At 45.1% G+C, this 24,524-nt stretch overlaps 1 protein-coding gene and 1 pseudogene across 2 annotated transcripts in view; one reads left to right on the top strand and one right to left on the bottom strand.

Annotated features, from left to right (window-relative positions):
* The window catches only part of CSGALNACT1 (chondroitin sulfate N-acetylgalactosaminyltransferase 1), a gene marked incomplete at its 5' end in the record, with an annotated part of 94,478 nt that overhangs the window by 45,106 nt on the left and 24,848 nt on the right, over positions 1-24,524 (top strand). The window contains 2 exons of the mRNA XM_084758412.1: positions 6,943-7,159; positions 21,119-21,220. Coding sequence (XP_084614538.1) covers positions 6,943-7,159; positions 21,119-21,220 — 319 coding nt within the window. The remainder of the gene's footprint in view (positions 1-6,942; positions 7,160-21,118; positions 21,221-24,524) is intronic.
* Positions 9,822-15,685, bottom strand: LOC311585019 (chondroitin sulfate synthase 1-like; annotated as a pseudogene). The gene is made up of 3 exons: positions 15,602-15,685; positions 13,605-13,675; positions 9,822-13,432 (listed from the first exon to the last, which is right to left on the bottom strand). The product of its transcript is annotated as a chondroitin sulfate synthase 1-like (transcript).

Here is a 24,524-nt window from a genome sequence, read left to right as displayed (position 1 = left end):
ATCTAATAGCTTAACTTCTTTTTTTTTTAAATTTTTTGGTTTTTTCAAGACAGGGTTTCTCTGTGTAGCCTTGGCTGTCCTGGACTCACTTTGTAGACCAGGCTGGCCTTGAACTCACAGCGATTCGCCTGCCTCTGCCTCCTGAGTGCTGGGATTACAGGCGTGCGCCACCACGCCCGGCTTTATCTTGATCTAAAAGATCTTGTCCCCTAATCAGCTAAACTTGGATGTAAAACTATACTATCTTGTCTTCAATGCCCCTCAGAGACTTGAGAAGGAATAAAACCTAAATTCCTGAGTGAACCAGCGGTGTGGGTTAGCAGCTTCCAAAATGTACAAATTGACTTAACACAGTCACCCAATACACTTCATAACGTTGGAGCCTCATCTTCAGCTTTCTGGCCCAATATCTCTGCCAGATTTGTTCGCAGGGCAGGAACTACTGAGGACTTGCTTACCCTGACTTGGCAGAGTGTGGCCGTCGACTCTGCCTGCATCTAAGTTGCCCACTTTTAGGCAGATTCTATTTGTGGCAGGAATGAGGACATTTTGCCCAGTGGCTATTTTGCCACCTTTGAAGCCGTGTCCATAAGGAGGCTCTTTGATGCTCATCATCTTCTTTGAGGTTGGCTGGGTGTTATCAGGAGGTAACTTGGCTTGTTGTCAAAGAAATTTAGGATTGTAAGAACAACTTTAAATGTCATATTCTGTGTGTCTCTGAGGCTTTTGAAGACCTTATTCAACTAATTTACCTCATATATTGATAGAGTCATATCTATCTGTTAGACTTAGGATTTATATTCTTGTGTTAAAATCTGACAAGTATTTGACATGCCCATATTTTGTATCAATATACTAAATTCTATAGCAATGACTTAGACATAACCTTCATTATAAGTAACAATTAAAGCCTTGAATTAAGGCTTCAATCATCTAGCTTTTGTTCTGTCCTCCTTCTATGTTCCTAAATCTCCCTTTCTTCCTTTTCAGCTCCCATCTCCTTGCCTACGTATACATGATAAAGGCAAAGAGAGATGTTCCTGTGTTTCCCCTAGTTTTTTCTCTGTAAGGGACCAATAATGACTTATGATCACCTCCCAATGAGAATAAGCATTTGTAGATCAAGCGAGCAAACAGCAACCTATACAACCCACCCCCCTTTGAGGGAATGGGGCATCGTTCTCTTAAGGTTTCTTCAGGTTCAATTGGGGCACATAATACCTTAGAGTGGGCCCCCCAACATTGGAGAGAATGGTTAAGCAATCTAGTGATTGCATTTGTGATTCAGTTTCTAAATGTTGAGAGAGTCTAGGCTTAGTAGGAGATTGAAATGGTGGTCCAAATTGGATCAGAAGTTTTCTACAATGTTGTCCAGGAAGCTGTCCAACTCTGATGAGTAAAAGCAACAGAATCATCTGGAGCTGGAACTAGGAGGATGCAGGATGTCAGTGTCCATCGTGCTGGGAAGAATGATCCCTGTCAGGTCTGATCCAGCTGGTTATTTTGTTCTGAAAACATAATTTCTTACAAGTATTATACAGTTCTAACATTATAATTGTATGAGGTGTGTGGGATGCACAGAACAATTAAAGCTAGTTTTCTGGTCATTGTCTGGGTCGACATAAGGCATTTGCAAATCTTCCTTCCTGCCTTACTAGAGGATCTTGAAGCCACAATGTGACATTGGGTCTTGAAGCCATGATGTGGCATTGGGTCTTGAAGCCATGATGTGGCATTGGGTCTTGAAGCCACGATGTGGCATTGATGCTGCTTATTCTGCCGATTATGGGGAGAATGGGGGTGACAAGGACAGAATTAGAATGCTATTATAAGCAGGTTAAAGAACAAAAAATGAATGTAATGTGAATTGAAACCTGGAGGCCAAGACATTGGTCAGCATTTGATTACAGCTAAATATCTAGGTAGCCGATCTGGTTCTAAGTGAGTGTCCTGGCTTCCAAGTAGGAAGGCTGGAAAGGTGGGGATGAACGCAGAGGGAGTGGATGGTGAGAGGTTTGTGGAAGTCTACAAGTGCTCAGCCAGCGTTCAGCATTGGTCATTTTATGTATACTCACGTCGGGTGATGGCAAGAAGTGGCACATCCCTTATCCCTTGTCACTATGATTTCCAAGGTGACATAGCATGTAGAGAAGGGAGAAGACCAGCAAGGAACAGACTTGGAAGCGTGGCTAGATGGTAGAATAGTATTTAGTCTGCGTTGATGAGTCATGGGTTTCATTTCCATCATGGGAGAAGGCGGTGGTGGGTAGAAGAAGAGAGAGGGAGAGAGCAGACAGCAGACTGTGGAGTTGTGTCTTTCTCAGGGATTATCTTCTTAGCTGTGGGTCATAGGCCTGGCCCCCGGTAAGAAAATAATTGCACAGGGAGCTGAAAACACCAAACCCAAAGCAAGGAAAGCAGGCAGCAGAGGTGGCTCTAGACAAGATCCAAGCTGCAACTACAGAGGTCTTATTGTTAGGTTTAATCTGCATAATAGTAAAATAACTACATTGTGACAGCCCACAAGTACCATTTTTTTTCTAATCTGGAATGATTGGCAGAAGATGTGGTTCAGGTTTTGGAGGATTTTAGATCTTATTTGCAGATGTTTTTACCAACTAGATCAGAAAATATAAAATTGAAAACGGCTTAAAATGCAAAACTTGTGAGCACTGTTGACTTCACATTTTGAGTTTTCCAAGCAAGGATGTCTACCCTGTGTTGGCTATGTGTTATGCTAAACAAAAACAAAAACCAAACCAAATCAAACCAAAACAAAACAAACCCACCCCTGCCTCTGGGTGCTCCTGTTCTCTTTCTCTACAACCCTTTGTGTATTGATACTAAAGAGTCCACAGGGCAAAGAGTCCCATTAGGCACTGTCCTTTGAATTAGCACAAGGCAAACTGTGGTGGCTTCTCCTGACTGTGCAAGGGTAGGTGGTTGGTGGTGGTGGCTGGGTGACAAGTGTGAATCTCAGGGTGAGGAGGGTTTTAAATAATGTATTTAAAATAGATGTAGGTAAGGCGTCGAAAATGAGGTTTATATGTGTAAAGATCTAAGCAGGAGCAACCACCCCTTGTTTTTTTTTTTACATGAGTCCTAGGGATCAAATTTGGTTCCTCTTGCAAGCAGTCAATCAGCTTACAGCACCCCTCCTCACTTCCCTGTATGGTTTTAGCTGCAAGTTCTACTCTCGACAGCCTTTTGCAGGATTATGGATGGGTAGCTGCACTGCTGTCATGAAATAACAAAGGCATTTGTCAAGGCTCAGCCACCAACCTAAAGAGCTGCCCAAATGTGTAGATTATACCTGTGTGACATCGGAGCCTCATGTGGACTGAATAAAAAGTTATCTAGCCAGATGCTATAGACATCATTAGATGCCTGTTTGCTCACGTGGGACTAATTGCTGAAAAAATTAACAGACTTTGAAGGACCTATTTGATGTTTTCAAAGAAATCCTTTGAGCCTCCAAAGGAATACACCTTTTCCTCTCTTCGTTGACCAGCTGCAGGAGGATGCTGAGTGTTTTCCCAGCAGGAGCTCAGCCATTCTCCCAGCATCCCTGACACTGGGGGTAGTAGAGTGGGGTGTTCCATTTTGATAATCTAGGAAGTAGCACAGGCTTCAGACAAGAACGGATTCCTTTAGTCGCCTGTGCTCACTGCTAGTACATATGCCTTTTGAGTCTCAAAGTCAGGCCCATTGGATGACTGTGAGAAATGAGGCCACATTGACAATTCACAGCAGCAGACTCTTTTCTGTACCTCGGAGAGGTCTAAGCTTTGAATGAAATCAAAGAGGCTACAAGACCAGAACTCTAGGATGAAAAACCTCCCACAAGTCCAAGAACAAAGAAAAGAACTTGGCAATGTGCGTGAAGAAGATACATGTTTCCCACAAAAGAAACAAAGAAGCCTGAGGAAGAAAAGAGAAACAGTGTGGCGGCCTGTGAGACGCCCTGAGGAGCTGCAACTCGCTGCTGGCCAGCACGTTCGCTCAAAGATTGATTTCTGTGGCTAATCAGAGGTTAGGAGGCGCATGTTCATCTACTGTGAGGCTTAAGCATAAAATGAAGATGTGGAATGGGAAATATGATATAAATCAAAAATAAGAGCTTCTCTCCTCATCTGTTGAGTGTTACTAACATTTCTTTGTCTGCCTTTAGGGGAAATAAAATAGATTTTTCAGGTGGACTGGGGGCAGGTGGGAATAAGAAGAGGAAGAATCGGGCAGGAGAGGACAGAGGGATGGAGGAAGAGAGGTATTGGGAGAGATGAGTGGGCTTTGGGAGGGGCAATGTGGAAACCTAGTGTAGTAGGACAGTGCCTGCCTGGAATCTATGAGAGTGACCCTAGCAAAGCCTCCTGGTAATGGGGATGCGAAGCCTGAACTGGCCATCTTCTGTAACCAGGCAAGACTTCTAGTCATGTGTCTGGGACACAAACCCAGTTACAAAACCTTTTCTTTGCCATTTTTCTTGTCTGCAACATGGGCTGGGGCAATGGTGGCCCAGAACTTGTGGGAGTAACCAACCAATGACTAGTCCAACTTGAGACTCACCCAAAAGAGGGAACCTATACCTGTAACTGCCTTGATGGCTAGGAACCAGAGGCTGGATATCTCAGAGACCTCAAATAAAGCCATGCCTAGATTAAAAAAAAAAAAAGCCAATGGAATGATTCCTAATGATATTCTAATATACTCATAGATTGGTGCCAAGCCCAATAATCATTAGGCTTCATCCAGCAACTAATGGAAGGAGAGGCAGACACCTACAGCCAAACATTAGGCCGAGCTCAGGGAATCCAGCAGAACAGGGGGAGAAAGGATTGTAGGAGCCAAAGGGGTCAAGGACATAGGAGAACTTGGCCCATAGAATCAATTAAGCATGGCTCACAGGGGCTCACAGAGATTGAAGGGACAATCACAGACCATGTATGGGTTTGAGCTACATCCCCTTCATATACTTTATGTTTGTGTAGCTTGGTGTGCTTGTGGGATTTCTAACAGTGAGAGTGGGGTTGCCTCTGACTCTTTGGCCTGTTCTTGGGACCCTTTTCCTCCTGCTGGGTTGCTTTGCCTAGCCTTAATGTGAGGGTTTGTACCTAGTCTTGTTGTAAGTTATTATCCTGTATTTGGTTGATATCTCTGTGAGACCTGTTCTTTTCTGAAGGGAAACAAAGTAAGGGCAAATCTGTGGGAAAGAGGAAATGGGGAGTGCTTGGACGGAGAGGAGGGAAGAGAAGCTGTAGTCAGGATATAATGTATGAGGGGTAAATACACATACATATATACATACATACATATGTAAATAAATAAATGTAATGTATGAAAGGAGATACATATATGAAAGGCACATACAATGCCAGTGATCCTAGGAAAGAAAGTAGGCCTAAATGATAAAGTGGGCCTAGAGGGTTGTTTGGTTTTTAGATGGGGGCAGTTCTATCAAGTTGACCTGAGGGAGCATCCTCCTGAAAGCTGAGTGAGCTAGTAAGGCTGCATCTTCAGCCCCACAAGTGATGCTCCACACAGATTGAAAGCAACAGAAAGAAACCTTTCCTTGTTTCTCTTCCTTCTTGGATATTCCTTCTTTTTTTTTTTCCTTTTTTTTATTAATTTATTCTTGTTACATCTCAATGGTTATCCCATCCTTTGTATCCTCCCATTCTTCCCTCCCTCCCATTTTCCCCTTATTCCCATCCCTTATGACTGCTCCTGAGGGGGATTACCTCCCCCTGTATATGCTCATAGGGTATCAAGTCTCTTCTTAGTAGCCTGCTATCCTTCCTCTGAGTGCCACCAGGTCTCCCCCTCCAGGGGACAGGATATTCCTACTTAATATGCCGTGTTTTACCAGAACCGTTGGGAGAAGGGAGGGTAAAGGTGATAGGGAGCATGCGTGAAGGCTTCACTATGTGTCATGCACTGTTGGGATCTATTGATACACCCGTCAGCTTTTCACTGGTGGTGGTGATAGTTGAACCCTGGGCCTTGCACATGCTAACCAAGTGCTCTACCACTGAGCTACTTCCGTGATTCACTAAGTAATGAAGATTGGCCTTGAACTCGCTCCAGCCCAGGCAAGCCTTCAAGTAGTAATCTGCCTGAGATGGAGTAGTTTTCCCCAGTATGAACTTGGGTTCAGACTTTTAACTTAGGCTTTTATGCTTGAACACACATATTCTAAGGTTTTTAATCACACTGCGTAGAGGTAGAAAGATACTAGGCTAAATATGATATGTGCCTGCTCATCACACTGGTTACCTTGGCTATTGTCTTAAAGCTTGTGGAAGCTTTGAGGTGGGGAAGGACTCATGTTTCTAGACTGATTTTCTTCCAAGATGCCTGTATAAATCACAGTGACTATTTCACTTGAAAGGACTATCATTTAAAAGAGATAATTTTAAAGCACTTTGAAGTTAAATAAACATGTCCTAATGCTATTATAAAATGTATGCAATAGAAGTAAAGAACACAGCCAGGCACAGTGGCGCACGCCTGTAATCCCAGCACTCAGGGAGGCAGAGGCAGGCAGATCTCTGTGAGTTCGAGGCCAGCCCGGTCTGCAAAGCGAGTCCAGGACAGCCAAGGCCATACAAAAAATTCTGTCTTGGAAAACAAAACAAAACAAAACAAAACAAAAAGAACACATCCTAATATACATTATATCAACATTCCTAATAGTCTTCAATACTTCTAAATATATTGATAGTTTTTTATCTAATGTTAAATTCCTGTGGTTTTATGAGGGTTTCATAGTGGATTTTTAGACTGATAGGTTTTTATTTCTTTTCAAATATTAAGTGTATTTTGAGGTTCTTAATAATGGCATATAAAACGTAAAGGCATTCATGGTAGATCTTCATTATAGGAAGATACTGCCTAGTCAACACTTATTTTCCTGAAACCGCCTTTCCTTGTTTTGCTCCACAGGGATTTACCGAACAGAAAGGGATAAAGGCACCTTGTATGAGCTCACCTTCAAAGGGGACCACAAACATGAATTCCAACGACTTGTCCTCTTTCGACCCTTTGGCCCCATCATGAAGGTGAAAAAGGAAAAACTCAACATGGCCAACACCCTTATCAACATTATCGTGCCCCTAGCGAGGAGGGTGGACAAGTTCCGGCACTTCATGCAGAACTTCAGGTCGGTTTGTTTACACTGCCCCCTGCCGGTTTGTTTACACTGCCCCCTGCCGGTTTGTTTACACTGCCCCCTGCCCGTTTCCTGTCCGCAGGCCTTCATTTCCACTGCAATGGACTAAGGCTCCTCTTTTCTCTTCTCCTCACCTCTCCTCATGTAAAATGTGCCATTCATATTTGGCCTTCCTTAACACAATTAGAAACATCCTATCCTGAGGAAAGTCTAGCAAGGATGGGCTGGCTGTCAACAGCATCTGCAAAGGTAAATGGCACTGCACCTGTCACCTTCAGGTCTGACCTGATAAACCAGGGCTGCACCTGTCACCTTCAATTCGGACTTGAGCCTGGACCCATCAGCCAGAAATGCAATTCTCAGAGGCAAGCAAATAAAGTTCAAAATCATCAGGAATAGGCAGGAGCTGGCTAGTGGTGACAAAACCCACAGCAGCGATGACCCTGGGCGACAAAGAGGCCCTGGCTCAGCAGAAGACTGGCTTCATTTACTGTCCTGCTACAGCCACATGTGGAGTGGGTTGAATCACAGTCTATTTCTTATTCTAAGCCACACACTCTAAGAAGCTAATTTTAAACCTATGACAGGAAGGCTTCAGGGACACATTTTTATAGATACCCAGTAAGTGGATCTTGATCCCAGGGTGCACTGGTGGAGTTGATGCTGTGTGATTGGAAACCCTCTACCAGCACAGTGGGTCTCATTATCTTTTATGTATGGAGTTCACACATGAACTGACGGTGGCCAGCTTATTTTTTTTCCAAGTTACAAATCCTGAAAAGATTTAGCCGATTTTAAAATCTCTTATTGTTGAATTCATATTGTTACAGAGCTGCAGTGTAGAAGAATTTGATTGGCAGCTCCCAAAGTTCTAGGTCATGAGCACAGGAGTAGTCAGCTGTAATTAGGCTATTTCTAACGGGACCAAATCATCCCTGAAGCGACCATTACGGTCATCTGGTAATGGAACACGGAAGCTGCACCTGAGAGCCAGGGCCCTGCAAAGTATAGTGCATGCAAAGACTGAGTCTTCAAGCAAGGTGGGCACTGGGGCAGAGGCTGAGCGGGCATCTGATGTGCAGTCAAGGAGTTGCTGGGTGTGTAGAGGCCTCTGAAAAACTGGGATGTGAAATCATGAGTTCCTAGAGTATTTATCTTATATAGGAGCATGGTAAAAAAAAAAAAAAAAAAAAAAAAAAAAGACGATGTTTCAGATCAAGGTCAAAACGGATTAACTAAAACATAGTAATAAAGCAAATCACCAAGCATAGCAGGAAAAAAGTACTTTTCCACCCCCTAAATTTAAAGTCTAATCAATTGGGCCAAAGGCATCCCATGGGAACGCCCAAAGAATCCAACTTGTTTCCAAGACAATTGGTTGCTTTCCACAAGTGGATGGCAGAAAGACCCCATTGCTAAGGACAGCACCTACACAACTCATTGAACACGGAGCAGATGAGCTGGTGCCTATGTAGACCCTTCACCCCTATGTCCTAGCATCTTTGGTACAGGAGGGCACTCTGCATGCTACCAAAAGAGAAACTTAAACACATCTGCAATGGTGTCCCGCCTGAAAGATGTGCTAGTGCAATAGAGATACAGTTTATGGGAATAACCAACTAGTATCTGGTTTGACTGAAGGCCCGCTACAGGAGATGGAACCCATACCTGGCACTGCTTGGGTGGCCAAGGACCTGAGACTAGATAGTCCAGGGACATAGAAAACAAATATTGTTCTAAAAAAAAGTAGCAATAAAATTCACCTAATAACATCCTGCTGTACTCATTGATCACTATGTTGTTTAGCCATCATCAGAAAAGTTTCCTCCTACAAATGGGGACAAACATAGAGACCAACAGACATTATGGAGAAAGGGAGAAACCTTGGTACAGTCATACCTAAAGGGGATACCAAATCCATCCTCTTGGGGCTCAGGGGATCCCACGGAAAAGGAGGCAGAATGCATATAAGAGACCTAGGAGATGAAGGACACTAAGAAAGTAATGCCCTCTGAGTAAACAAGACTGATGCACACGTGAGCTCACAGAGACTGAGGCAGGACGCACAGGGCCCGCAGTGGTCTGCACCAACTGAGTTCCTAGACACGAAAGGAGAAGTGGATCCATGCCCCCATCCCTAGCTCAGAAGCAATCTCCAATTTATAACCATTTGTACAAAAAAATTAATTTTCTTCCCAGGGAGTCTCAGTGGAGAAACAAACTACTGCATGCCCAGTAGTAGATGGCCAACAGGAAGTTAACTCAGTGTCATCGTTGGAAGTTCCTTGATTTATAATGTCATCTCAGGGCCCTTCCTTTTAAAAAAAATCTGATTTTTATTTTTGCTATATCTCTATTTCTTTCTTTCTTTTTACCCTACAGGTTGACTATATGTTATGGCTTCCAGTTTAGTGTTTCTGTGGGATTCCTGAGTGTGTGATGAGTACTCTCTGGTTCCTGTGCTTTCTCGTAGGCTCTTTTCCTTCTGTTCGTATGTTTTGTCCAATTCTGATGTGTTAGTTTTTGTTTTAGCATATATTATATTACATTACATTGTGTTATATTATATCATATTATATTCCCAAGAAGCCTATTTGTTTTCTAATGAGAGACAAAAAGAGGGTGAATTTTTCTCTCTCTTTCTCCATGTATGTGTGTGTGTGTGTATCAGTGTTTTCCTCTTCAAATGTGCTTCAAGTCTTCAAATAACATAAAAATTATGAGATAAAATGAGTCTGAAAGGTACAATAGAAAAATGCTGTCCACTGGTTTATTTGTTCAAATGTGCAATAGGCTGTTTACAAATAAGCAAATCTCCAACAATGTATATTAAAATGGAAAATCTGTCAACTGTTTGAAATCTAAATGGAAACAAATTATTAAGGCACATTTGATCTATGAGTTAAAAAAAACAACAACAACATCATTCTGATGTAATAACAGATTCATTTAACTTTTGTCCCCAAAACTCACGAGCACCAAAATTATCAGAGAACACTTAATATTTAGTAAGAAGGGAATGTAAAAAATTACAGATGAGGAAAAAGGGTTTTCAAAAAGAAATCTTTGGAGATCAGTTTACTGCAAATAAAACATTCTCACCACAGTCATGGTGCACATAACTACTAGTAAATGACAGGCACTCAAAGTGGCAGAGAACCCAAAAAATGGGTGTTAAATAAATCAAATGTATTTCAGATAAACAAGATAGAACGAAACAGCAATTAAAAAGTGAAGCCACCACCTCCACCCGCAGCCCAGGATGAAGAGAACAAAGTCCCAATGCCCCCTCACACTTTCATTAGGGGTTTGTCTGTTTAGCCTGTGTTCATTACCTCTAAAAATAAGGGGGAGGGGCAGAGAGAAGGCCAAGTCCTTCTTGGACTTCAGTGACAGGTCCCTGTAGGCCAAGGAGTCACAGAGGTGTCAGTCACAGCTGTGCTTTTCTCCATCCCCTGCTTGTTTGTAAAAGCCTGAATCATCTCCATGGGTGGAGCACAGTTTGAGGAAAATAATCAAATTTGGAGATCTGTCCAGGAGATAATGACAGGACAGCTATTATCATATCTCCTTGTTCCTTACTTTGTGACTGGAACTCAAGATGGCTCTAAGAAGAAAATTTGTTTAAAAAAAAGTAAAAAGATAGAATTTGTGCAAAGTTAACAGTCACAACAGAACATAAAACATTTACCAAAGTGACCATGTTTCTGTCACAATAATACTTCTTAGGAATGTTCATGTAACGTTTTTACCGTAAGACAATAAAGAAAGGGGAGTTGTCCGGAAAAAAAAAAACAAGAACCAAAAATTTATTATAAAACTTTTGTCCATCATGTGTGTCTCAAGTCAGGGTGCTATGTAGGTGCTACATAAGGCTCTGCAAGATGTGTTCAAAGGCAAACACTGAAAAGCTCAATCTTCAAGGAGTCCTGTGTATGAAAATGACTTGGAACATATATCCTTTTGTGGACTTCAAAAACTGGTCATACCAAAAAATTTTGAAAAATAAATTAGGCAGTTAAAAACATCCTTCCCAGCAGGGCTGCAATCAGGCTGTCCTGGCAGAGCCACTGCTGCCACTTTGGCTATAACCGGGGTCATTTTTTTTCTAGCCACATTTCTGCCAACTGCTGAGTGGGCCCATACATAGATGCTTTTGACTCCAAGCACATTTTATACTGTTTGGGATCCAGATTGGGGTCACAGAAGACAGGGTGATGGGCGTGCATGGCTCCCACCTCCTGGCTCCTGAATGTCTTCAGCCCCACCTGGACTACCTTGTTAAAAAGGACCACATCCTTCAGCCCTCAGCCTTGGATGGAGATGTCAAAGCCTCCCATTCTGACAAGGTCTCCCTTATAAATACAGGTAGTGCTAAACCCATAGATTTTTCCAGAGGCCGGTTTTTTTAGTAAAGGCAAAATGGAGGGCGCTGGGAACCTTCCCACTATAAACAATCTTTGCATCATACTGGCTAAAGATGAGTGGGAAATAGCTCTCCTGACTCAGCACTGTGTTCGCGCGACACCGCGGGTAGGAGTTCTGCAGCAAACACCAGGTCGTCATCACAGAAGGAGAGCAAAGACTCATTATTAAACTGGGAAGATCTTACTTCCGAGGCCAGTGCCCCTGAAGACTCTCCAGACACAGGCTCAACCTGCAAGTCAACTTCAGGGTACTTGACTCCCTAATCTCTCTCATCTGCTCAATCTGTCTGGCGCTATTGTCCGCGTTGGAGTCAGAGCTGAAAAGCAGAATGACCAGTTTGATTTGGAACGAGACATGTCTTCTCAAAGTTTCCCATGACCCTCACAAACATGTTGAATCGCCCAGACAAAGGGGTCAGAGGGTTGATCTTCTTTTCTTTGGGTTCTTTGGGCTCTTTGGGCTCCATCTTGGACCCAGGAAGCAAGAAGGGAAGACGCTTCTTCAGGGAATTGGACAGGAATGGCAGGGACCCGGAGTCCGGGTTGATTCTGTTGGCTAGCTCCCTCGCATCCCGCTCCTCACGCTCCACAAACTGCATCTTGCTGAAGGTCTGTTGGAGGCATGCGTGCCTCCTCACGGGCACTGTCATCTTCTTCCCTTTGTGGTCTTGTACGGGAGCATCAGGTCCAGGATGTACTCTGCACCGTACATGGGATTCACACGATGGTAGCCATATTGAATCTCCTTGAAGTAGCCGATGATGCGCGCCACGCCCCTCGCCCCCCCCCCCCCCAGTCTTGGCATTGGCATTGGTCATCTCCGTCACCTGCATGATGATGTCATCCAAGGCCTCCCTCTGCGCTGAGTCCATCTCTCTCCGGGGAGGCTGGCCATCAGTGGCGGAATACAAGTATTTCCCGGTCAGAAACTCCCACTCCAGGATCTCCTCTCACTGGTGGGCCTGAAAGCGCATAAAGGAGGGTGGGATGCCCAGCTGGAGGCCTTCCTTGTGGATTTCCATGCTGCTGTACTTGCTCATCAAGACAATTTCACGGTGTCCTTGGATTGTGCCATGGCGCAGCTCGGAGATCTTGCACCTGAGCATGTTGTAACTGTGTAGCCTGTATTGGTAGGGTGGGGTTTTGTTGGGGTGTAAGGTGACTGCTCAGTGGATTTTACTGCTATGGAGATCTCTAATGTAGCCTTTTTTGTTCTGTTCATAATTCTCATTTTTAAAAAAAAAGCTGCTGCACCTCATCTGACTGAACACACTGCCCACCTGTGAATCTCCGGACACATCTTCCCACCTCTGCGTCCTCGTGGGTGGTGTAAATTTCCCGGAGACACTTGCCAATGCATGGTGCCATTCTTCAAAGCACTTCCCGGCTCAGAATCACACCAGGCCCCCCCACCACCACCCCCGCCACCCCCATACAGAAGTTCTCTCCAGGCTTAAGGGCCAGTTTCCTCATTTCTTCTGTGGTGCACAGTCCCATCTGCACGAGAAAGAGGGGTTCACTGCTATTCAAACTCCTCAGAAAGCTCTCCAGACGATCTCTGATGTATACATCATCCTCCGCTCTCATAAAGCATTCATACTCATCCAAGTAGTGATCACGCATGCACTTGAACAACATAAAGGACTTCTTCTGGGGTGAGTAGGAGTCATTGACACCCCGCAGTGGCACTATCGGAGTGGGTGTAGTTCTATTTGAACCCTCACTACAGAAGAACACAACTTTCCCAGGAGTTGTCTTGGACCATGTTCTGTAGGCAGCCACAGCCCAGGCCTGAAGGTATTTCTGGGCAGTCATGACTCCCACAAAGAGAAAATTCCTGTCATGAGGGAGTTGTGTTCCATGTGTGCATCACCCTGCGCACCTCATGGCTGCAAAGCAGCCAGCCCTGGCCTGCATCCCTTGGGACTAGGATGTGGGCCCACTAACCAGGCAGAAGGATCCACAAGGCCAGCAGGAAGCCCAGCAGAAGAATCAAAACCCTACCGTACCCTTTGGGACCAATATAGACGACTCTAGTCTCGGTGCTGCAGGACCTCCAGGTGTGACCCCATTTTGGATCCTAGAGGTCATAGGGCTTAAGAGAGCTCCTTTTTACTGCCATCAGGTTGGCATGCACAGGAAATCTACATTCCTAACGTGTCACTTCCTTGCCCATGAGTATCCTCCCACCTCTTATGATCATAGGGTGCCTGGGGCTCCCAGGGGAACTTGGCTGAAGTCCAGTCATGTTTGCACGTGCACTCTTGGGCCACAAGCCATCACCTTAAAGGGCCTCCTCCTCTTTGCTCTGGTTAATCACCTCACTTTGCCTTTGAAGCTAGCTAACACTCGGCTTCGGCTGCTGAGCTCTGCATCTGCGTTATGGATTTTAGGCTCATCTGTTATTTCATCGTGTGCGTTGTTTGATATCAGGAAGGCTCTCGAAGTAACAAAAGTTGCAGATCTCCAGATCGTTGTCTCTGCTTCTCCACAGCACAGTTGGGGGGACTTCAGTGGAAAGTATTCTTCATGATTTTTTAAAACTTTTCTGTTTGCGCCAAGTTTGCTTGCTTTTTATTTTGACTGCTTCCAGCTGGACTGAACCCTTTTTCTTGTCAAGTTCCTTTTCAGCCTAGGTGGGTTATATTTGTTTGGATGTTCTTTATCTTTTCCTTCTTGCTCTTCTCATCCTTCTCAAGGCACTCGTGATGTTTATTGTGCTATCAAGGAAATCTAATTGACTTTCTTTTTCAAAATATTTTATTAATTTATTCTTATTACATATCAATGGTTATCCCATTCCTTGTATCTTCTCATTCCTCCCTCCCTCCCATTTTCCCCTTACTCCCCTCCCCTATGACTGTAACTGAGGGGGACCTCCTCCCCATGTATATGCTCATAGGGTATCAAGTCTCTTCTTGGTAGCCTGCTATCCTTCCTCTGAGTGCCACCAGGCCTCCTCATCAAGGGGACGTGGTCAAAAATGGGTCACCAGAGTTTGTGTGAAAGTCAGTCCCCACTCTCCACTCAATGGTGGAGAATGTCCTGTCCATCGGCTAGATATGGGTAGGGGTTCGAAGCTTACTGCCCCTATTGTCCTTGGCTGGTGTCATAGTTTGAGCAAGAACCCTGGGCCCAGATCTGCCCATTATAATGTTCTTCTTGTAGGGACTTTAGGTGAGAAAAGCATGAGAGAATGGGGGAATGGAGGGAACCAGAGGGCCCTACTTGACTTTCTTTAGAAATTTTCTCTTCCGTCCCATTTTGACCTAGAACCTTAAAAGTGGCTCTGGAAGTTTCTGGGAAAATAATTTAAAACTAGGGAGCCAGGTCACTACTCACAAACCCAAGCTACACCAAGACGCTTTCATGTCTGAGGAGCTTGAGAAACGCAGACTTTTCAGTCAAGTTGTTTTAATAATTTTCTCTGGGGACCTAATAGAAGGTGGCATTTCATTTGAGCTACAGGTAATACGGAGATGTCTATCCAAGAGAGTGAAAGACGGGCAGTTGGAAAAAGCAGTTGCCTTGTCTTTATTGCAATGAGAATTAGGAGAGTTGCTTGATTGCAGGTTAGAATCCAGCACCACTTCTTAATAATGATCAGAACACACAAATAATAGAATAGTAGAATTATATGCTAAATCATGTTGGCATAAGCGTAAGGCAAAGGGTGCCCCCAAAACCAAGACAGAAGGCATCATATAAGCAGATGGCAGGGTACCCAATCTCCCTGTGTTCCCTCTCCGGGATGGAATCTGTTCCTACAGTGTTCGCAGTTCCCTTATGGCTGGTTTCTGTCCTGTTGACATGATAAACCATTGGTAGACAGAGGCCTGATGGAATGTTATTGCACGAAGCACTCCAATTTCTGGGACATGTTCCCATTCCTGATATGTTCGAGCAGAAACTGACTTGGGAAAGAGCATCAACGAGATTCCTTGTAGCTAAGCCTTTTCTTAGGTGTGCTGGTGTCTTCTACTCGGCTCGCCTCTGTTGACCTCACCCACTCCTTGTGCTGATCTGGGATGACATTCATCAGCCTCCAGAAGTTAACTGTGTCCTCCCTGTCCTTTTGGCTCTTCAGCATCCGTAACTGGGCTTGTTCCACATTGTACTACATTATTGCTCTTCAGTTACCCCAGTTTCCCTGGACCATAAGCATCTCCTTGCATGTGCTAAACCCTGAAGAGTCTTAAGTGAGCCTGGATCGTTATCCCCCTGGGGGGAGCAAACATGATAGGCCTTTGTTAATCCTCCTCCAAGGGGTGATCGCCGAGTGTGGAATCTCCAGTTTTTGTGTTGATCTGGTTTATATTGCTACCACACAATATTTACAGATATGTGTGAGGTTGATTAAGGTAGGCATGGTGGCTTATGACTATAATCTCAGCCCTTGGAGGGCTGATGAAGGGGGGAGGGAGCAATGCAAGTTGGAAGCCAGCCTGGGCCACATCAGAAGTTCCAGGCTAGCCTGAGCTATAGAGTGAGAATCCCTGCCCTGAGGGGGTGGGGGGGGGGGGAATCTAAAATCCCAAAGAACAAAAAAGTAGTTTACTTAGGTCTTGGTGTTAGGGATTTAGGGCTTAGTCCTAAAATTGACTTCTTCCTGCTGAGGGTGTCATGGTGACTGGAGTCAGGCCGAGAACACATCAGATAAGGAGAACCCACAGCATGAAAGAGAGAAGCTTTCAGGACCCAGATGGGGCCTTGCTTTCCCAGGTCGCCCTCCTCCTGCCTTCCCCTCTTCATTTCCCTCCCTCCCTTCCCCCTCCCCCTCCTCACCTCACCTGTCACCTCATCTATCCCCTCTCTTCCCTTCCCTTCAGCTTGCTTGCCTGCCCTTCCTCTCCCTTCCTTACCCACCTTCCCTTGTCCTTCCTTTTCCTCCCACCCTCCCTTTCCTGCTCCCTCCTTTTCTCCTGTTTCTCTCTGCCCTCCCCCCCCAACTTTCTCTCTTTTTACCCTTTCCTGTCTTTTCTTCTGAGACAGGATCTGGCTTGAAACTGATTCCATTTCCCAAGTGCCTGAATGAGAGGTATGTATCAGCTCATTTGCATAACTGCACAGGAGCACACCAAGGTCCCAGCAAACTGAAAGTAATTCCTCCCAGTGTCAGCACCCAAGTGGCCTAATCACCTCACACTAAGCTCCACCTCCTAACACCACCACAGTTCTTAAATGAAAATGCCATGCAAACCGTGGTACCGTGGTTTCCCAGGCCACTCACTCAGCATGGGGCATGAAAACGGACACCCGCCCCCCGCCTTTATGACCCACAATTCCCTGCTTCCTCTCATCCAACAGGAGATCACCAATCTCCCATGACTCTTCCGGTCTTTCCTGGTACTCTCAAGGGCATCCATCTCAAATGTGCCAGTACCTGTGCTTAGTATGCACTGCCGGCCCGAGTGTCATAGAACAAGGCCAGCTGCCTGCTTCTGATTACAAGTGAGGCAGCTGCCACTCGCTGATGCCCTAGAGGCTGCTGCTGTCCCAGTACTCACCATCAGTGCCTAAGCCCCAAGTGTGCTGCACTGAGTCCATCTGAGTCCCGGCATAGATTGCCAATGTCTCCTCAAGTCTTCATAGTCTGCGAAGGAAGCTTTGGGTGTAGTGTCACTTCCATGTCTCCCCGGACTCTCATAGAACGTCACAAGCATCGCCTGGAGTACAGGACAGGCACCAGAGGGCTGTATTTTTCTTGAAGCTAATCCTCCTCCTCTTGCAGAGCAGGTGCCATTGCCAAGCTGGATCCTTAAGATAGGGCTTCAGATCTGGGGGGGGGGGGTGCAATTTATACCCCACTCTTCCCAGGCCTGAGTCCATTGGGCAACACGCAGAGATACTTTTGCTTGGGACAACTGGGTTAAGGGGATGCCTGCTGTTAGCACACGGTTGCTGAAGGGCCCAGGATGATGCTGAGCACCCTTCAGCACACAGGACCGCTTTCCCACATGTTCCCAATCTCTGTTCCATGGTGAGTTTGAGAAACCATCTTCAGATATAGACTCTGTTCTGCCTCTGACATGAACTCTGGTGCCCGCAATCTGGTCGCTTCTCCCTAGTGGGGAGCTGGAGCAGGCAGAAGGCCTGTGGGCAGACAGATGAGACTTGATAGGCTGTGGTCAGATGGTGGTGGAGGAGGCCCTGTCAGAGGGTCTAGGGGAGGGAACAGGGCTAAGAAAGGGAGGGAGGGAGCAAGGAGATACAGGAGAGGTGAAAACAATCCAGATGTAAGATGAATAAATCATAACAAATAAAAAAAACAATAGAAAAATCAGTTCATGCCTAAGGGCACAACACCTCCTGCAAACAGGTCTAGGGAAGCCTTCTCCAGACCACCAGATCTATTTGGCATATCTGACCATATCAGGAACCTAAGATGACCAGTCCTTTCCCCTAATGATTTCCATGTAGAGTTTTATTGAGGTTTCTTCTAACCCCACACTTTTCTACGCACAGTGGTGTGCTTAGCAGTGAATTCTACAGAGTGAGATCCAAGCTATCAGATCTAATAGCCCCATCACTCCTGTTGCTAAGGTGGCCAGACCTAGAGCCAGATACTAGACTGATTGATCCTTTAGGACCAGATTGTGTGCTGCTCCCTGCACAGCGCTCAGAGGTCAACGGGAAGCATTTTCTAACCTGTAAGCTAAGACCTTGAGCAATGGTTCCCACACCTCTCTAAATAGCTCCATCCTACAGACTAAGGGCAGAACTCAAAGGCCATGACATCGTAACCTTGACCTCTCAAGAAATAAAAATACAGATAAGCATAACGGACTGTAAAACATGTTTTCTGCCTAAAAAATGTAGCCTAACTAGTCTCTGCACTGTGAGACGATGACTCGGGGAAACAAACAGATCATTTTATGGGAAAATCATCCTGAAAAGATACAGTCTTTGTGATGTCGAAATTTCAGTTTCCATATTGGGGTTGGGGTACTGGGGTTGTTGATGTTGCGGGAAGCATTTGTGGGCATAGCGTGCTCCCCGCGAGGGGCTCCCACTCCCCAAGTTCCCTGTGCCCATGTTATAGTTTCACTTCCCACCATAGCAGAGTGTCCCCAGGAACACGCCAACAGAAACAGGCCTGTCACCTCTGTGATATAGATGGCACTGTCCAAATACGAATGATTAACAGCATAAAGCTAGACGTCTATATGCATCACATGAGTCAGCCATTTGTTACTCCTCTTTAAAACCTTGGTCTCTGACACAAAGACATCTGCATACAGTCATCTAACTACACGTATTCCCATACCCTTTCCAGGGCAGGGTGGTCACATGGGAAGGGTTTTGGAAAAATACAAAGGCCATTCAGACAGCAGAAGTGGAGTCTGCACAATGCCACATACTCGGGGAGCGCTGCGTAGTGTGATTGTGGGTAGCGTGAGTCGTGCCTAGGAGCTGGGAAGTATCTTCCAGGCCAGACCTGCCAGTCCTGCTTGTTACTTAAGACTCCCTGGTAGACGGTCTAGCATATGGTATTTTGTCAACAAATGCTTGTTGAATGAAGGAAAGAAGGAATTCACAAACCCCTAAAATGGAGAGCTGGAAGCAAGCACCAGAGCAAGCTTAGATTTCCCTTTCTGAGACCCTAACCTGACCATGTAAGGGGTAGCCCTGATCCATCTTTCTTGATTGAAAAACAGCAAACAGAGGCAACAAAGCTATCACTGCACCTCTGACTCCCCCATCACACACACACACACACACACACACACACACACACACACACACACACACGCACACACACTCGCACGTGAGCTTTCACACACAGAGTTTTAAAGTACAATTTCTCCACCACCTGGCCTATGTGCATGATTTCCTTCTAATCTAGCCGCATTATCTGTCAAGTTTTCCCAGGGGATCTTGGTGCACAGAGCCTTTTTGAGAGGCACACCTGCGGCTAAGCTGAGCCTTACATGCCTGTTGCTAAGTCTCTGCCTGACCTTCCCTACAAGGCTCTTTCTTGGCCTCACTAAGACCCAGTGACCCAGTCAAGCCTGAGAACTTACCACACTTGCAAAGTTCTATGCATTTATTTGAGCTCATTTTATCTGCTAAGTACATTTGTCCCCCCCTAGGGCAGAAACCATACATTCTGCTGTTTCCAATGCTTCCAAGCAACTTCAGGAATGGGGCTCTTCCCTTATGACATAACAAAAAACCAAAAAAAAAAAAAAAAAAAAAAAAAAAAAAGTCTAGTCATTTGACCTCTGTGAGTAGGGACAAGATATTTCTGGAGGCTATGTCTTGTTGACATTGTTTGAATGTCAACAATGGAAGGAGGGCACAGGAAACACCAAACTATCTCAAAATACCACCCCATCAGCAGAATCTCTCTACTGCTGGCTGCCAGGAAACACCATGCCACATTATCTACATACACAAGCACACATGTATAAATACACGCCTGTACACATAAATATTTATGCATGTATCTATTTTTATCTACATTTATGTATGCATACAGTTACACACACATTGGTTTGCAGAGCAAACCCTCAGAAGAACTTAGCAGATTAGCTAGATGTTGTGTTAGAAGGAATAGGACATAGAAAGCAACACATAAGCTTTGGGGAGGCTCGGATCTAGGGCAGCCGAGAGCCAAAGAGCTGGCCCTGGGAGATCTCGGCCACATGACTAGTGTTTCAGGATCGTGAGTCGGCAGGTGCAGGGATGCTTGGTTGTAGGGATAAACTGGGCTAATTGGAGCAACAGGGTAGTGGTGGCTTTTGTTGTCAGTCAGTGAAGCCTCCGCAGGAAGTGTGGCTGGGAGAGAGCCCTCAGTGTTACGTCATATTGTTCTACCCCAGACTCCTCTTCCCAGGCGTTTGTTCTGTCCAGTTGTACAGAAACGTTTTCATCAAAACGTTTAGGTCTAGTTGTTTCGTCGACTCCATTAGTTCGTGAGGAATGAGGTTTCTTCCCACCTGATTGGAAAGGTGGGATGCACACAGGTACTGCTCTCCCCTCAACAATCCTCATGACGTTGGGCGTTTCCAAGGCTTTCCACAGTCCTGAGCCAGGGAGTGGTGGTTTACCATGGGTCGCTTGGTAATGAAGACCGTGCTGTTTGTCTTATATAAGGAAAACATACATAGACAGCGCTTCTTGTTTTACCCTCTCTGGACGTTAGGTTCCTCATCTGTAACACAGAACCAATGTCTTATACCCCCAGAGACTTCCCAGAACCCTTTCCAGGACAACCTGAGGCCCCCCGTAAGGGGGCTAATCCAATGACGGGTATCCTCTAAGGTGTCTTGCATCTGATATTTTATTTACCACATCTGTATATTTAAAAGCAAATTGGTTTTCCTGATAAGATAAATAAAAATTGAGTGTTCAACCAGGGTTCCCTTCTCTTCTGTCTTGAGTTTACTTTAAGCCTCTTTGCACTTTATTTAAAAAAAAATTAAGGAAAAAGAAGGAGGAAGATAGAAGAGGAGCGTTGGTTTGTGTCTTCCTGTAAATATGCAGACAGGACCAGACATACATGTGTTTTGTTTTTCAGGGAGATGTGTATCCAACAGGATGGGAGAGTTCATCTAACCGTTGTTTACTTTGGGAAAGAAGAAATGAATGAAGTCAAAGGAATACTTGAAAACACTTCCAAGTAAGTGCTGCCTGGCACCATATCCAGGAATCACAGCATCCTGGATAGCTATGCACATCCGGACCCATATCTGCTTAGTTTTACCAAACACTGGATAACCTCGGAGGCTGATTGTTGCTGTGCGTAGGAGAACTCAGAGTCCTCCCTCCCCAGGAGACCAGTCAGCTTGACGCTGGTCTTAGTGGTGCCAGGGAGATGAGTTTCAACAGTAGACACAAACTGCCCTCTGCAGTAAAGGGGCGGAACATGGGTGTCTGGGAGCTGATGCATAAATGGAGACATTCTCTCTCAACTCTGTGGGTTCAGGGCTTTCATGTTTGCAGAGTCAGATTGAGGGAGAGTACAACTGTGCAGTGAGCTCCAACCCAGCCGCTGTTTGACAGTCTAAGAGCAATACTCAGGATCAAATCTCATCCATAGAGCAAATGCTCTTACCCTTTCATCTTTGCCTTTCATCCATTATTCAGTAAAGACATCAGGGGATACCGAGATGGGGTGGCTGAGGCAGGATCCTTGATTAAACCCATCCAGGGGAACAGAAATTACTTAACCGAAACCTTTAGGCCTGAGGTTTTATGCTTATAACTCACAGATCAATTCAATTGCAGAGTGTACAGGGGTACTCAGAGGCAGCAAAGGTGGATTTTTTTTTCCTCTTCCAAGATAAATAACCCATAAAATCCTGTACAAATGAGAAGCCAGCATGGTGCTCTCGTGCTCCGTGCCTACGTGCCATAGACGTGTGCATACTCAGCTGAGAAGTCACGTGGTAACTCTGCTATGTGTGAAGCTTTGAAGGCTTTAATAGTGCTCAGGGGGCAGAACCAGCCCGAACAGGTTCCTATGGCTTAGTTATAGACAGGACTGTCTGTTTGGAGTTTCTGCTGCGTGGTAACTGGATGACAGTTGAAGAATAAGCTTCTAAGATGGAGAACATGTTCGTTGTTTCTTCCCATGCTGTTGCCAGACTCGTGTTAATGGGCACAATTAAAATTTCAAACATCCCAAAGACAGAGGTCATCAGCTATAGCTCTCTGACCAAATCGCCCACACACATCTGGTTTTGTAAATAAAGTTTTACTGGATGCAGCAGGTGTGTTGATTTACATGTTATTTACGGCTATAAGACTAACAAACCATAAGCAGTTTACTATCTGGTTCTTCATAGAAAAGAAAATTGTTTACCCTTATCCTAAAGCAATAGGAGTTAAAAGAAGTAAAGGCCATTGTGTGAGGAGGATCAAATGGAACAAAATAATTGGATACCCTGCATGTAACTGAAATAGAAATTTCTCTGGTCTGATGCATTGCAGTGCCCCCCCCCCCCTCTGCTCAGAAGACGGGGAGGGTTCATGTTCTCTGCCCAATATTCATCTTTGCCAACATCCGTTCCTGGACAAAATTGTTCTTAAAGTTTTCCAGGAGCTTTAAACATACAATGCCAAATTGGGGCAGCATCCTAAACTGCAGGCAACTGCTGCATGCCAAAGTTTAAAAAAAAAAAGTCTGTGTATGCAGGTGACTCCAGCGTGTGTACAGAACCGGCAAATCCTATCCTATTGGGTTTGGCACTTTTTTTTTTAATATCTCAAAGGATGTTGGGACACTGATGATTATGCAGATTCAAATTTATAGAAACTTTTGTACAAGTACAAGGCTAGTATAGACATGTTATAGGAAATGTTCCTTTTAAGAACTGGAAGGCTTAATTACTTTTCTCAAGCAATTCCTCCCATGTCAGGTTTCTGGGTTACTAAACGTCACAAGCATGCGATGCCGTGAACATTGTTTGACACATTTGCATCTTTCTACGATGCTCAAATTCATTGAATAGCAATAAACTCACAAGATTGTGACTGTTTTAGGGTTTATTTTTATGATGTGTGTATGCATGTTTGCCTGCATTTGATTGTATGTACTGTGTCCATTTCTGGTGCTCTTGAGGGTCAGAAGAAGGTGCCAAATTCCCTGGAACTTGAGTTTTAGCAGTTGCGAGGTGGTGCCTCGTGGATACTGGGAGTTGAGCCTGGGTGCTCTGCAAGAGTAGAAAATGCTTTTAAACCACTGAGCCGCATCTCTCCATCCCACGGTATATCTGTTCTAATGGTGCCCATTAGTCAGATAATCTTGTCTACCTCGGAAACATGACTGGGGCAAACATATCTTAACTTCTAATGTAAACTCTCAGCATCACACAGCACATAGCATGAAGTAAATCTACCTGTGTATTTTATATGCATATACAGTGGTTATGAAATGAATACAACAGGCAGAAGCAGGTTTTAATAGGTTTAAGAAGTGGGCCCAGAGGAGTGTGAGTGGAATCCGCACTCACAAGACAAGGAACACAGCACCGTAAGGATGCTGATGCTGGAAGGATTCGGCTATGGGGAGTTAGGTTTGAGAAGGAGGATGTAATCAACTGTAGAGACAAGAGGGCAGAAACCAGTCTGAGCAAGAAATGGTGGATTCAAGTCCAGACAGGAAGGAAGTGGATAGATAGACAGTCAAGTAGGCTGACTTGACATGAACAGCCTTAGGCAGAGGGAAGCTAAAGGCCTGGGGGGAAAAGTCAGGAGTTCTCTGCTTTTGGCCCTTGACACACACGCCAACTATCAGATGATAAGCTGGTGTGGAGCTGTGGCCAGCTAAGTGTTCGGTGTCTGGCACTTACGGAGTCGTCCAGATTGGGGACTTACTTTCTCTGCTCTTGCATGTCCGGCAAGTTTTGGGGCCCGCTTTCACTGGTCAGATTTTAATATACCTGCACTCTCAGTCCACCCTGGTAGATTTAGAAGGTGGTACCCCCCCCTGCTATTAGGAATAAGGCAGGTATCAGTACATGCAATATGAGTGGTGCCAGACATGTGGTGGTGTTTATTAATGTATCTGGGAACCCTGTCACCCTCTACTCTCAAAAGGTGGCCAAGAGCTAGCTGCTGGTAGAGCTAAAGAGGTGAGGCGGTGCTTAAGAGCACCAGACACTTCTCCAGGGAGCTCAAGTTCGGTTCTGAGCACCCATGTCAGGTGACTCGTAACCACCTGTAACTTTAGCTCCAAGGGATCGAAAATCCTCTCCGGGCCTCTGTAGGTAACTTCACGCGTGTGGCGCACACACATAGACACTCACATGTGCATAAAAATACAACTAGATTAGAAAAAAAAAGCTGTCTGTAAAATGGAGTGTTAGGATTAAAATTGAGATGGCGTGCAACCTATATGAATATGGAGAGATTTATTTGGGCAAAGGAAGGGGAGTGGAATAAGGTTCTGAGTGGGCCATGAGGGGAGAGAGAGAGAGAGA

This window comes from Acomys minous (genome assembly GCF_964271855.1).
Source record: "Acomys minous genome assembly, chromosome: 15".
NCBI lineage: Eukaryota > Metazoa > Chordata > Mammalia > Rodentia > Muridae > Acomys > Acomys minous.
The sequence above is the reverse complement of the archived record's forward strand: the minus strand, read 5'-3'. Positions and strand labels throughout refer to the sequence as shown.